Source organism: Meleagris gallopavo, chromosome 25, assembly GCF_905368555.1.
Source record: "Meleagris gallopavo chromosome 25, MGAL_WU_HG_1.1, whole genome shotgun sequence".
In the NCBI taxonomy this organism is placed as follows: Eukaryota; Metazoa; Chordata; class Aves; order Galliformes; family Phasianidae; genus Meleagris; species Meleagris gallopavo.
In genome coordinates, this window is record NC_139428.1 from 30,001 (window position 1) to 45,275 (window position 15,275).

At 46.4% G+C, this 15,275-nt stretch overlaps 1 protein-coding gene across 3 annotated transcripts in view; it reads right to left on the bottom strand.

Moving 5' to 3' along the window:
- ARID1A (AT-rich interaction domain 1A) overlaps positions 1–15,275 on the bottom strand; it is a 63,120-nt gene that overhangs the window by 1,484 nt on the left and 46,361 nt on the right. For all 3 annotated transcript variants that reach the window (XM_085208723.1, XM_085208722.1, XM_085208724.1), the window contains 15 exons: positions 15,167–15,256; positions 14,402–14,569; positions 13,698–13,917; positions 12,324–12,469; positions 12,130–12,239; positions 11,083–11,292; positions 10,336–10,543; positions 6,415–6,547; positions 5,895–6,067; positions 5,583–5,733; positions 5,300–5,431; positions 5,100–5,196; positions 2,719–3,592; positions 2,291–2,421; positions 1–1,470 (listed from right to left, as the gene is read on the bottom strand). The exon at positions 1–1,470 is cut by the window's left edge and continues 1,484 nt beyond it. In XM_085208723.1, the coding sequence (XP_085064849.1) occupies positions 1–1,470; positions 2,291–2,421; positions 2,719–3,592; positions 5,100–5,196; positions 5,300–5,431; positions 5,583–5,733; positions 5,895–6,067; positions 6,415–6,547; positions 10,336–10,543; positions 11,083–11,292; positions 12,130–12,239; positions 12,324–12,469; positions 13,698–13,917; positions 14,402–14,569; positions 15,167–15,256 (4,313 nt within the window). The remainder of the gene's footprint in view (positions 1,471–2,290; positions 2,422–2,718; positions 3,593–5,099; positions 5,197–5,299; positions 5,432–5,582; positions 5,734–5,894; positions 6,068–6,414; positions 6,548–10,335; positions 10,544–11,082; positions 11,293–12,129; positions 12,240–12,323; positions 12,470–13,697; positions 13,918–14,401; positions 14,570–15,166; positions 15,257–15,275) is intronic.

The following is a 15,275-nucleotide window of genomic DNA, read 5'->3' on the forward strand; positions in this document are numbered from 1 at the left end:
CAGGCTGTCCTCCAAAAAGCCCAGCAAGTTGCCAATACTCCCCTTCTGCACAGCAATCGCTCTCGCTGCCAGGCTGTCCCCCTGTGCCAAGTTGGCCAGTAGTACCACAGCCATCTCTCGACACACCGGGTTCTTTCTGTCACTAAGGAAACGCACCAGGGTGCTGTACAGCTTCTCCAAGCGACTGAAAGGGGGAGTTGCAAGAATCAAATCCACGTTGTTGTCCTGGATGCTGAGTTTGCTGAGTGTTTCCAAAACCAGTCTCTGAGGGGAGAGGACCGCATTTGGCCCCAGCGTTGGAAAGGGGTCCTGGGCTTCTGCTGATGGACATACTGCCCAGTGAAGGAGTCCATCCAGGATAGGCAAACAGATGCTTTCTGGGTAAGGGGACAGGTCCAGCTGGCCAGAAATGTTGGCCAGTGTGACCAGTGTATTTTCACGCAGCACCTCCAGGCAGTCCCACCACCACTCCACCTTGTTGCAGCTCACCCCTTGGTCCTGCTCCTCCTCCTTCTCATAGGTCAGGGGTGCCTGCTTGCGCTCCGGGTGCTTGTGGTGTAAAAGAATCAGTTTCCCTAGAATCAGCAGCAGCCCGGGATGTTTGGACATTTCAAAGTCATTGCCCGGCACAAATGATAAACTCCTGATGATGTTGGAGACACAGATGCAGCGCTTCGCCAGAGAGTCCTGCCAGTCTTGGATGGTGCAGAGGGGTGTCTCATCTTTACTGTGAGGTTCATCTTCCAGAATTTTTATATTTCTGTGACTCTGTGCTGGACTAATGCCAAATGGAAACTTACTTTCCTTCTCTGTTTCTGAAGCTTTGGCCTCTTCCTCCTCCCCTGATAATGAGCTTGGACGTGCTGAAAGCATATCATCCATGGTGGCAGTTATTCTCTTCTCTGAGGAGCTGTCAGATGGAAGAGCCTCTCCTTCCCTAGTGCTTGGATTGCTCTCAGCTGCTGTGCGTTTCCTCGAGACAGAATTGTAGGATGCTCGTTTGTGAATCATAGGTAGCTCCATCTTGCTCTCAAAGTGGGTCTGAATGTGCTCAGTAGTGTCACCGCCACCAATCCGCCAGTGCAGCAGGCCGCTCTCAAACTCCTGCACTCGTCCCAGCTTGTCTGAATAATCTACCACAAACAGGTCATTCTTCTGCACAATCTTGATCGGAAGCTTGTCAAATTTACTAACTAATTTCTCCTCACTGCACTCCAGAGATGCTCTGTCCTTGCTTGAAAATGCAGCCGCCTCCTCTTCCTCATCATCTTCCTCCTCATAGTTTAGGCTCCGTAGTTCCTCATCCTCCTCCCCTTCCTCATGAGAAGAAGCTGAAGATCTGCAGAACCTCTGGGGATCTAATAGTGTTCTTTGCCCTGGGTCTCCCACCTCGTATTCCTTCAGGATTCCAAAGATCTCAATCAGGCAGCGCCGGAAATACTCCACGAGGAGTTCCAGCAGGCCTGGCAACTATGGGGGAGGAGAAAAATAGGAAGGGAAGGAAGGAAAAAAGGGAACAGTGATCATAAAGCAACTTAGGCCAATTATGAACAACTGGAAAAATACTGCATAAAGGGCAGAGATCTTAAGTAGTGTTGTTTATTAATGAGATCTGTTCATGCTGGCAATAAGCTGTTAGCAAAACAGAGCTTTCTGTCCTCTGAGAACAGAAACAAGGGGGAAACAGACCCTGACTGCCAGGATCCAACACCAGCACAGTCCACACACCCGTACCTGTGCAAACACATTCGCTCTTGGTTTTATCTCCTCTCTGATTAACACACAGAAAGGAGCGGGGCAATGCTAAGCAGACGGCCTTCTCAGTAATGTGGAACGGATCTGACAACAGTCATGCAGGCACAAGGTAACTCATGGAGATAGGCTGGCCCACACTGCACACTGACCCATGGGGAAAGACAGAGCTAGAGGCGAATGCCATTGCATGAGGCTAGGCAAGCAGCATTCAACCCTTCACAGCACTCGGCTGCAAAGCCCCACTTGGCCTCCCCACTGTGATTTTTTTTCCTGCGTTTGAGGCAGTACGTCCCACCAGGGAGGAGAGACTGTACACTTGCACACCAACAAAATGGAAATCCACAGGTCAGTGAGCACTCAGTGCAGCTCCCCAGACCCAATGTGCTTTTCAGACCTGACACACTCCACGGGTACAGGGACACCTGGCAGTATGGCTCTACTGCCAGGGCACAAGCTGCTTCTTACTATTGCACTGACAGAAAACTGTACAAACTTAGCACTTCAAAGACCTGCATCTGAGAACATCTGCACCCACCTGGCTAAGGTTGAAGGTCATTATGCTGTTGTCATCATAGAGCAGGATGTTTATGGTATCTAAGGCCCACGTACTTTCAGCTAGCAGCCCAGACTTCAGAGACATCATCACTCTCCAAGCTTCAGGAGTTCCTGGAACATAAACACATGATACTTCTAGCTCCTGGAGTTTAAAAACAAAAATGAGATACTTGATACTGCTTTCTGGTCCCACAAAGAGCACAGCCTATTTAACATGTTGCGCAGACTTCATGCAAAAGCAGTCTCTGCACAGACAATGCCCAGCACAAACAATTCTATCACAACTAACTTGGGAGAGTTCTTACAAAGCTGGCAGAGCCCTTCCATTTGGCAGCACTGTACTGAAGAGAAATGGTAACACCCAGCCTCTTGATGAGCACAAGCAGAAAAGCAGGAGTATCCTCTTACCAATATCTTTTGCTGTCAGCCGCCTCCTTTGCTTTAATACAGGTTGAGTAGCTTCTACTGATCCTGGTGGGAAGGTGATGTCTCTTCGTATCATGGGAGGCTGTACAGCTGCTGGTGCGATGTGCGATGCGGGGATTGGCGGTCCTGCCTTCTGCATTTTCATCCCCGAGTGCAGAAATGGAGATTTACTGGGAGAAGTGCGATTCTCCAGAGGTCTGGGCAGAGGTGCTGGGCTGGATACCTGAGGAATGTGATTTTGCATGCTAGGAGGGGTCTGATAGTTAGACTGAGGTGGCCTAGTCATTGGGGGAACAGAGGCAGAGGGGCCGTATGGAGGCTGTCGATTCCCATGGGAAGGCCACGGTCCCTCATGGTTTACCCTCTGTTCTGAATGCAGTATATCATCTGTTCGAGTCACTCCGTGATAAGCAGGCCCCTGGGGTGCAGAGCCAGCGCTCTGCCGATTTGGATAGCTGTACCCTATTTCATTGCGCCCCTGCCACATGGTGCCTTGCTGGGGCCCTTCTGGAGCAGACTGGATGGGACCCCCCATCATCTGAGGAGGCATGTTTTGCTGAGCATTGGAGCCTGGGGGAGCCGAGACCCTGTCTCTGCCAAATTGGAATGGGAACTGGTTCTGCGGCCCTCCCGCAGATCGGCGGTCAGCAGCAGGGTATGTGCTCCCATACTGGTTATACAGGTCCTGCTGTGGAGAAGGCTGTGCAGCCTGCTGCTGGCTTGGTTGCTGAGTCTGTGCTGGAGGCAGCTGCTGCTGCGTCTGCCCCTGCCCTGCGCTGTACGGGACGTTGTACATCTCCCCTTCATGCCGCTTGGCAGGTGGGCCGTAGCTGCCGTCCATCGGTCGCTTGTAATTCTAGATGGAAAAATAAAGGCATTGACAACATAAGATTATCAAACTAGAAACAGGCAACCCAAACACAGTGAGTAAAAGCATTCAGAGCCAGAGGACAATGTTCCACAGCATGGCCTGTAAGAGTTAGCCATATCCAATGCGATTTGGATCAAGGTTTCAGTTTCACAAGCCAAGACCAACTCCTCACAGCTGGCTGCATACTTTCCTCGTGTGGATTCTACAAGAATGCTTTAAGGACAGAAATCTGCCTGCAGAAAGGACTTTCCTGTAGAAAAGACTCAGCTCTATTGTACATTCACCACAAATCATACTGTGTACAGGAACTTCTTTCCTTCCAAGCCGAGGAATTTCGTCAGACTTTCTATTTTCTTAAAAAGCACAGGTTTTTGCTCACATATCAAACAAAATGTGTTGAAAACTGTTGTACTTCTTGCTTCTTCCTTTCCTTTAGATTTCAATACCCATTGCTGAAAGGAGCAAGAACTATTTTTCCCCATACTGCTTTGAAGTGCAGAAGAAAACACTCAATTGCTGAGATAGAATTAAAATCCAAGACCTCTCTACCACCAAGGGTCTGTGCTCTAGCTCTTACACAGTCAACTCAGAAGCCCTTCTGTCATGACTGGCTTCAGATGGAGCTCTAGGGCTTCAAAGATGACAAGTAACCAGAGAAACTCAAACTCTTGGCTCACAGCCCTGTGGCTCTGGTTGCAGAGCCAAACTGCAGAGCAGTTGAAATTATTCTTAGCACAGATCTGAGAGTGCCCTCTCCATACACTCCTCAACTAGAGGGCTCAAAATTATCATGAAAACATTATGCATCTTGGCACTGATACAAAAAGCAAGTCATATATACGGATTATGGAAAGATATATACATTCATTCAAACTCTGCTCTAAAAGAAAGCTGATGATTTTGAGAAGACACAGAAGGCAGTGGGGCAATGGGGATGTGGAGGCCTTTGCCTTCAGGCTTGGTAAGGCAGACAAAGAATGATCCACCTGAAATGCTTCCCCAGAAAGATGAAAGACTTCTTCCAAACAAGTTCATATCATCACTCAGATTCAAAGTGTTTCAGAATGGCCCGGGTTGGAAGGGACCTCAAGGATCACAAATCTCCAAACCCCACAAGCAGGGGCCATCAACCTCCACATTTAATACTAGACCAGGCTGCCCAGGACCCCATCCAACCCCATCCAAATTTCCAGATCAGCAAAGAAGCCCAGGAATGCTTCCTGACCTTCTGCTCCCTGCCCAGATCATGTTGGTTTGGAAACTACATAAGCTGTTTTCTCCAAACATTGTGTTTTTCTAACACAACACTGGAAATGCTAATTAAAACTTCTGTTGCCTATGTGGAAACTGTCAAGAAAACCTCCTGTACAATGTACTTAATTCTGTTCAACACCTACACACAGAGCAAACACACACTCCAGAGTTTTCATCACCCCTCTTTTCACACTTGGCACAGATATAACTCCTCGTTCTGATACTTTCTGTAACCTACCTGCTGTTGCTGTTGATACATGGTAGTTTGCTGGCTAGGGAAGGGGCTGCCCGAGGATGTGCCTTGAGTGGAGAACTGATTGCCATAGGAATCATGTCTGGAGAAGAAACACACGCATCACTTTTCTCATTAAACACATTTCTCTATCACAGCACTTCTCCAACTGGAAAGAACTCTTTGTGGCAACATCCCACACAAACCTTTGCTGCTGCTGCTGCTGCTGAGGGTAGCGGCTGGGAGAATACATCCCTGATTCCGAGGTGGAAGGCATGATGTTTGGCTGTGGAGTTCCAGCTGCTAAGTTGCCCTCTGGTCCCATGCCTGGCTCCGTCCTACATAGAAACAAGTGACAAATTCTGTGACATTCCCCTTACTGCACAAATGAAAAGCAAAAAACAATGATTGGACAAGTCAAAGCAACAATGAGAAAGCAATCAATTCAGTTGAAACAAGCAAGTCAGTAAGTGTGGCTAAAGCACCCACCTCACTCTGTCGTAAGGACCGCCGTAGGGATAGTGTGGCCGCTGCCCCATGGCCATGTTACCCATCCCTGGACCTGCAGCACGATTGTAAGGGTCACCCATACCACTGTTGGGGCCCTGCCCTGAGGACATGAAGGGATCGCTTCCTGGAGCTAGAAGAATGAAACAAAGATCTATAAACACATCTATCTCTGCATTAGAAAGAAACATCCCTTCTTTTGTGAAAGGACAAGTAGCTCTCCTACAGCACATTCCAGCATTCATCCAGATACTCATGAAGAAAAGGGAGAGGGGTACGCACAGACTTCCTCACCTTTCCTCATACTACTATAAGGATCCTTATTTGGCTCATAAGACATGCGACCCATCATGTCGGAGGTATTCATGCTGGGCTGGTACCCTGGATTCGGAGTCATGGAGTTCCGCTTCTGGAACGTGGGATCACTGCCATCTGTAAAGGCATCTTGAAGGCCCACTGAGTTACTCCTGACAAACAAACAAAACAAACCCACAGATTTTTAGAGGCCCACAGTGCTTCTCAAGATTCTTCCCCCCACATATTCCCTCTCAGATGTTGCTATCCCCTAGAAGGTCCACCATCTGCTTCTCAAAAGAGGCAATACTATCCTTAACAAATCCCAAAAGCAGTGGTTATTCACGCACAGAGACAAAGGGTCAACAATGTCACTGTGTCCTATTAACAAAGTAGCAAAGCCAAGGAGTCTATCAAAACAGGTACTTAAGTCTCCAGGCAGGTGTGGAAGCAAGCTTTGACAAACTCACAATCACAACTTACATCCAGTATGGTGGAAGAGAGTGCAATATTTGCATACCTGATGCCTGGCAAAGGAGGCATCTGACTGTGTGGTGTAGATGCTGGAGTAGGAGGCTTCAGGTCTCCTCCTTCTGCCATGGAGCTGCTGGTGGACTGAGGCGTCTGAGGCCCCTGCATCGAGCCTGAACCCGCTGCAAGAACACAAATGTGGCGTGAGCAGCTTTGCACCCTACAGATGTAACCCAGAACCTCCCAAAGTACCAGCCTCTGTAACACACAGCAATCAGTCTTTGAAGAAAGAGACAGAAGAAAGGTGGCCAAAACAGTACAAGGAGTGCAATGCCTCCAAGGATGTACTGGACCAGACTTTCCAGGAGAACCCTTTAGAGTAAGGTGAAGCTGAAAGGATGTGTTCATTTTTATTACAACTTGACCACCTTCCTTTTTACACACAGTGCCATTGCTGTAGCGCTCTGTTGAGCTGCCCAAGCTATCTAGTCTCAGAGGTCAGTGCTCTACAGTGGATCATGCAGTAGGGAATGTCTTTCTCCTTGCCAAATGACAACCTCTGACCCATTGTCCTCACATCCTAATTCTGTCCAGAGGGAAGGGGGGGGGGGGGTATAAGCCCTCTCTCAGAAGTTTTACAATCTTTCCAATTGATGGAAACTCTGGGACTTCTGCTGCAATCACTGGATAACTCTGAACAAAGCTCCTCTGCTCTGCCCTTTGAGTGGGGTGAATTCAGGCACCACTCCCAAGAATTCCTGAAACAAGGAATGCCAGAGATGCAGGATCTTTCACTGAATAACAAAACCTGTCCAGCAAGTTTCCTGACTCTGCACAGGTTGCTTCACACCATGCTGAACCTTCATCAAAAATCCAAGGCCATCAGGTGCCATCCAGCTGTGCTGTGCAGCTCTGCCCCTGGATTGCGGTGACAGTGTCAGTTCTCAGGTTTATATGTTCTTCGCAGCTGGCAGGAGCTGAACTCTTAATTAATGTTTCCATTAGTTACCGTCCCCAGCACCCGATATCCTTCAGCTTCAGCCCTGCTGGTTGATGAGTCATTTCAGCTATTCATTAAAATCCTCCGAGGTCATGTCCAGGGCATGTTTGTTTACACCCCACCTTCCTGGCACCCTGTCCTCCTCTCCGCGACTCCCTCCCAGCCCGGAGAGCTCCCGGCAGAAGGAAGGGCAAAGACAGCTCAGCGGGGAGTTTCATTCATGAACCCTTCCTGCAGCTCTCCTTCCCTTCTCAGCAGCAGTTTGGTTCCACTTGCTTCCCCCAGGAATTTGCTGCTCCTCTACGTGCTTACAAACGCTGGCAGCGGCAGGAAGAGGCCTCAAGACATTCCCCGCGTTGCTGCCATTTGGTGTTTGTCCCCACCCCCTGCTGTACCTCCCACTCACAAATTTACACACAGTTGGAGCCAGGCCAGTTCCATGCTCTGGGAATTAAAACCCAACAGGAGGATGATTACGGCTCCCCAGGGACGCGCTGCAGTTTGTGAGCAGGAACCCAAGACGGTCTGCAGCAAAGCCGTGCTGAGTGCCCACAAGGCAGTCCCTAGCCTGCTTCAGAGCCTTTCTGTAAACAGCTTTGCTTTTTGAGGGTGAAGAAGGCACAATGCATGGAAAGAGCTCTTCCCTGACCACTGCCCTGCAAGGCTTTTATATCCCCTAGGGCCACACACAGTGGCTAACGCAGAACCATGCGGTGTGACTTCTATCACTGATAGAACACTGAAAAGTTAATTTTGACAGAGTAGGCTGAAATTACACGTAAGCCAACATCAACAGGTTACAGAGTCTACAAGGAGAGCAAAATCACATACGCCTGTACAGGATGAGAGACTCTCCCCCACACAGTGGGATTCCAGAACACTCCACTGTTGCCCACTCAGTTTTCCAGTAGGGAAGTTATGCTTCAGAAGGGTGATTCCTTGGCAAGCAGGCTCAGAAGCCTTAGAGATACTACTAAAATGAGCCTCAGCTACCCTGGAACAGCTGTGCTCCCCCTGGGACTCTACAACCCTGAAGTCTGGAGCTAGTGCTGACAGCACCCTTTGTGCTGTGTCCTATGCCCTCACTCCTGCTAATGCAGGGGAGCAAGAGAGAGAAAGAAAACAAAAATGAAAGAGGAGCACAAATATACTGAGTGATAAGGCTAAAAGGATCATAGCAACCAACCATGATTCAGTGCTGCTTCTGTATATTCCCAGTTGCAGGAGTCTGGAGTAAGACAAGCAGAGAGCAGTTTAAGTACGAAATAGAGAACAGTCCTCACATAGCAGCAATCAGTGATGAACTACATCAAGAGAGCTGCACAAGCCTGTGGTTTGTGATAGCAACCCTGGCAATTCCAAACACCAATGTGCTGAAGCACAAGACCAGTTGTAGCACAGCCCTAGAAGGCAAACTTGGGACCTTCACATACCACCACATTTGCTAAAACAAAAGAAAACCTGATGTACCACCTAATCAATTCTGACAGGCACCTACTGCTACAAGAAGCTTTAAGTGGTTTCCCAATCATCTAAACTCTCTCCAAATAAACTCCAAATGCTCTCAGCTTCTTTGTTCCTCTGCATGCTATCTCAGGGGGCAAGAAAGATGCTTTGGAAAGAAAGTGAGGAAGGATTCATGATCAAATTTAAGAACTTAGAAACAACATTAGACAGAAGTTTGTTATAATGAAACAAAAGCCGTTTTCTCTTCACCAAGTTGTACCTTTGTTGGGACAGGTTTCCTGACAGGTACAAAGGTATTATCCTGTTTTTTAAGAAAAACTCTAACTGAGAGAATAGATAAATGTAGTTGTTAATACTATATTTGGACAAGAACACTTTCAGGCCAGGGCTTAGCAAGGCTGAGAGACAACCACAGTACAATCAAATAAAGACTTTATTATTCCATCCTCAGGAGCTAGGCACAGATGACACCAAGTTTCAGCAACAAGAAGGCTTTTTTGTGTGTGTTTTTTTTTTTTTCTCCCCAAACATTACAGGAACTTCCAAGTGTCACAGTTCTTATTTCACCTACACAAACAAGCTCCTGACCAGAAACAGCACCTGAGGGTTTTCCTTATAAGACAAACTGGAAAGCTGACAAGCTCAGCTGCATTTCAAGTGGCAAACTCTATGCAGATTAGACAGAAACTATCAGACCTTCCAAAGACTGAGAAGTACAGCATGCACTGCTAGCCCAGCTGCTTTGTTTGTTTCTTTTTTTTTTTCCTTCTTCTTAGTTTATTTTAACAAATCTGAATTGAACCCTGTGATTAAGTCTTCAGAAACTGGAGCACACTATCAAATTTGAAACACCACAAAGATTAATGAATTACAAACTTCTTAGAAGTTTACTTTAAAGGGCTTCAGTTCTAGAACATTTAACTCATAATAGGCTTAATAGGCTTACAAAGTTCTCCAGACACGAAGTCTCAAAGTACTCACTTGCTAAAGACAAAAAGAAGATGAGTACAAATATACACTGACCATTTGCTCCTAGAAGGAAGAATCTGCATAGTCAGAACAAGCACAACTTTTCTAGAAAGTTCCAAAAGATCAAGCAATAATGATAGGAAATGTTAGAATGGGCAGAGAACATCTTGAGAGTCTAACTCCAGGCTCCTCTCTCTCAAATTCTCATCAGGCATTCATAGACTGGTAAGTACTGAGGTGTATGTACACCAGTATGTATATGTTATACTTAGTTACAGAAGTTACACACAAGAGCAGAACTATCCCAAAAGTCTTGACAGTTATATTCCCAGTACAACATATATGAAATTCCCATCCATATTACCAACCTACTTAACCTACAAACCACAGAACATCTAATTAAGGATGCTTAAAAGGGGCTTTGGGAAAGTCTGGAGCCAGTCTGACCCACAGCATATGCAGTCATACATGCTGTGTTAGAGGGTCCTCTGGTTCAAACATTCATTGCACACCTTAACTAGAGTCAACACTCACCTGGAGATGGAGGCTGTATCTTAGTCTGAGACTTCTTTGAATCAGCAGCAGCAAAGATATCTGGAGGGGGGTCTTCACCTCGCTCAATCTTGCACTCAAAGGCATAGAGACACTGGATGTACTGCTTCTTCAAAGAACTAGCTGCACTGCTGGACGTGCCCACATTGAGATTTGTGGCTAACTCACGCCATTTCTTGTTTTTGTTGACCTGCACAAACAAACAAGAGACTCTAAACTCAAAATCCCACATATGCCTCCTCCAAGAATCACTTCCCAGCTAAAACAAAGGATCAATAAGGGCTAAAGCAGAGCAGATACAGTTGTGTTCAAGATATAGCAAAATCATTTCCTCACCTACAGAAAAATTTTCAAGAGGTACAGATAGCATCACACAGCAAATAAAATCAGCCATGAGGTCAGTTAACAGCCAGATGTAAGGACAAAGACAGTGTCACCAATCTTTGCCATGGACAAAGATAGGAAAAAAAAGACTTGCGTTGAATCTCAAGACACACTGTTCCCAAGCAGGCAATGAGAATGCAGATATTTGGCTAGCTAGAAGGATCCTGGGTTATATAAGTGTTATTTAAGAAAAATAAAAATAAACACAGTTAAATGGAAAGTCAAGCTTCCTATCTAGCCAAAAAGCCAACACTTAATTCGGTTGCCTACTGATGTGTGACTGCCAGACATTGGGTTGCCGTGAGCACAAACATTCAGTCACCACACCAGTTGCTTTACACTCACCTGAGTCAATCCTCCTATTTCCTTCACTGAGATGTAGAGCCGGTAAAGATCTAAGGGTTTTCTGCCAACTGCTGGGAGGTTTGTCATGCCCATGGCCTTCTCTTCAGTAAAGGCCAGGTAACGATCTACCCAGATCTTCCTCTCAGGCTCACCACCCAGCTCATAGAGTTTTGTGATCTTCTCATTGGTTGTAGTAGAGGAACTGGACTTCTAGGAAAAGGAAACATATCAGGACTGAGCAGCACAAAAACACCTAGCTCACATACAAGATGGCTTCAAACAGCAGTCAGAGCTCGAGGTTCTGCTGTTATATTGAGACCAGCTTTGTACTAGACCCACACGTCAGTCTAAAAGACAAGTATGACACAAAGGTATCAAGAAAACAGTCAGTACTTACAGGATATGTATTTTTAAAAAGAAAAAGGTTTCTTGAATGCTACAAAAACCAATCAGACCTCAGAGACACTGCAGAACCATCTCTTCGAGAGACCCTCCGTGGGCTCAATCGCTAAATATATCAGGAAACACCTCAGCCTACTGCAAACGTCATTCCCCCCCAAAACTACACAGTCCTTACTTCTCTGAGACCACTTCTGATTCAAGCAACAGCCTCATTAGCTACCTACTGCATTTGGAGACTTGGAAAAACTAACCCCCTCAGGGGCATCTGTTCTGGTACATTCCCTGCAATTAATAAAGGCGAAATTGGCCCAGGATTGACATGGGGACAGACTGAACTCTGGTGAGGAATGGGGAGGACAGCACTCACAGAGCTTGCATCTCACCTAACAGGAGATGTCAGCATATGCCACTCTCCAAAAGATAACACGCCCCAGCAGAGGGTACTCACTCACTGCCACACTGCTGAGTTAAAACCGTGCTCGCACACAGCAGCGCCATCACATGCTGCACAAACAGCCAGGCTAATGGCCAGCCTGCTCACAGATGACAAGTCACCTTGGGTTTCTCTCGGGAGGCGCACTCACCACTAGATACATACACTGTGTCATTAAATATATATATGTATATTAAAAAAAAAAGTTTTACCTTTGACTTGGATTCTGCTTTTGGGGTCCCATCAGCCTTATTGTTCATTTTAGTTGCAGGAGTTAATTTGACATCCGCAAGACCCATCATTTCAGGACTTGCTGCCATCCCTAGGAAGTTACAAGAATCTATGACACTGCTTTCCAATCCTGACCCATGAAGTCACCCAATGCCCAGCACTCAGCACTGCTAACCTGCAGAGTTGTTAGCCATATTTCCACCCATGGGATAAGGTGGGCCCTGGGGGTTGATCATGCCAGCCATGCTGTTAATTCCCTGTCCATAAGGAGGTCCAGTACCCATCATTCCTCCTTGGTTCATGTTGGGATAACCAGGAGGCCTAGAAAAGGCAAGGAAGAAACAGACATTTACTCGAAATTCAAAGCATTCACATTGTGCCTTCTAACAAAATAGACTGACTAGAAAAGCCTTCTACTATAGAAGCTGACATTCAGCAAGTGAACAAAGATCAGGTGCTCTTTGAAAGCTTACCCACTGCAGAACCTAAGCCTCACTCTCAAAAGCAAAGGAGATGCAACCCATTAGGAAAGAAGGACTTCAGCACTCAACAGTTTGACCTCTCATCTTCATTCCCAAACTGAACTTGGTTTCAGGTCTTAAGTCATCTTCACAGGAAAGAACTACAAATATTGCAGCGTTGTGCATATAAGCAACAATACAGCATTTTTGCAGATGCGCAGCACAGTGCCCCCCATATTTAATGGCTTTTTTTCTCTTTACTTTTTGATATCCACAGAAAGCACATTACAGCACGTGTCATAAAACCTCACACACAACTGTCCCTCAGACACATTAATCAAAAGGACGCACTTTGATGCCTTGATTGGTGTTTGGGAATTGACCTCTTAGCAGTCATCAGACAGAAGATTGCAGAAATAAGCTTTAAGACAGGATAAAGAGTACAACACCTAATCAGACCACAAATGCATGTAACAGCTTCTCTGGGGGAGCCTAATTTATAAGCTAGTTTGTGGCTCTCACGGCATTCTGGTAGGCCACATAACAACTGCTCTGAAACATGCAATTAAAGCAAAATAAAACACGGAAAACAGCGGTAAAGTTCAGCACTGAATACCAGCTCCTTTTCCTATAGTTGCCTATCAAAGCCCTAAAAGGAAGAAGTTCAATACAGTGGAAAAGCAATGCCTTGGTCCAGACAAATGCAGCTGGATAGATGGATGCTGTTTGCTAGATGTATGGGCTTTACCACACACACAGCAGCACTGAAATCACCCACACCACAAAGTAGACCAGAAAGCCGAAACAAATTAAGGAAAAACCAAGTTAAACAGATTTCATCCATCAGCATTAAAAATTCCCTAAGCAGGTCATTAACAATATATTAAACTACACCACTTATTCAAGCTTTTAATAAATAAATAAATAAATAAAACATTTAAGATAGAGGAAGACTTCAACAAGGCAAATCCTTAAGGAAGTTCACTATCACCCCAACTTTGGGTTACTGCATGCATGACTTTCAAACGCAGATACGACACAGCGAATGCATTGAATATGTTCAGACCAAGGGAATTTTCATGCCTCACCTGTTCTGGATGGAGTTGGCAGCAGCGTGCATGGCGGCCGCTTCTTGTGCTTTGCGATTCATGCTCCCTGGTGGGGGACACATCCCTGTCCCCACCTGAGGAGGCATACTGCCATGCATCTGGCTCCCTGCTGCCATTGGGTTCATGCTTCCTCCCATCCCGGGACTGGGGTAGTTGGCATTGGACAGAGCATTGTAGTTTGGCTGCCTGGGATAACCTCCTAAAGAGATGAAACAAGGAGAAGACGGCATTGTTCAACTACTTAGTCATGAATCACCATACAAATCTTCTATCAGCAAATATTTAAAGATCACTAACAACCACACTGAGCTAAACGATCCAGGACGAGATGTAAAAAACTCACTCAACCCTTTCCAAAACATCACATGTACTTTCTTCCCCTCTGAAGTTAACTGGCTCTTTAACACACTGGAGGTGTTGCCTGTATCTTTCAAAGAGAGAAGGAGAGATCCTACGGTTAAAATTACAACTAGCATTCAGAATAACATCTTTCATGAATCTCAGCGTAATACTCAAAGCACAAGCTGTTCCACCCCATAAGGAGTGGACTGTTTTGCATCACCCACAGATTAAGAAGAATCAACTCAAAACGTTTTCTCCAAAGACAAGATGCTGCCACTGACCGAGGCCTTTCCCATTTGCTGTGCTCAGTTCCCTCCCCTCAAGAAGCTGCCATGCCTCACCTTGAGGTCCGTACTGCCCAGCCTGGGGTCCATAGCTTCCCATGGAGTTCTGCTGGTATGGCCCCATACCAGCGTGCATCTGTCCTCCAGAAGACTGACGGGGAGATAAGGCTGAGCCGGGCTGGGGAGAACTGTACTGGGGCATCTGAGGATTTCTCTGCAAGTAACCTGGTCACCAGGAAGAGGAGCACCCAGTGAGCAAAGTACCCAGAGGTGCCACTGGACACACGTGTCTTAAGCAACAACAGTCCACAGGAGCCACTAACAGAACCCTGCCAACACCAACTGAGGCACATTTTACAGTCGTTGCTAGTAGGGTGCCAGCGTTAGCCACTATGAGAACATACTCAATTTCCTGTTTTAACCAAGGAAAATAACTTCAGCCATTAAGGCTGACAGTATTGGCTCATTTTCCCTATTCTCATATAAGGAAATGCCACCCAATATTGTTATGACCACCGCCCATTTTGAAGCTTGAGGTCACAGAACTTGGCAACTGAGCATCTGTAGAAAAGACTTGGAAAAGCCAGAGGAAACATCTTACAAGCCAAACAACAAGCTTGCATCTAACATTCAGAGGCCAAAGGACCACTGACAACAGCTGACTGTGGTGCCAGGAGCCGAAACACTTGCAGTTTAAAATGCTGGCACAGCTTTAGATACTATCTCACCACAGAATTCATGTTACTAGGACAGGTAATTTTTTGCTACACATCCAGCTTTACAAACAATTTGTATCATAACTTCCTAGCCCAAACCACACACCTCGATCTTGCGCTATGCTTGACTGGTTCATGGAAGGATGCATGATACTGTCCGACTGGCCACTGGGTGGTCGTGGTGGCATCTGATTGCCTGCACCACAAAAAAGAGT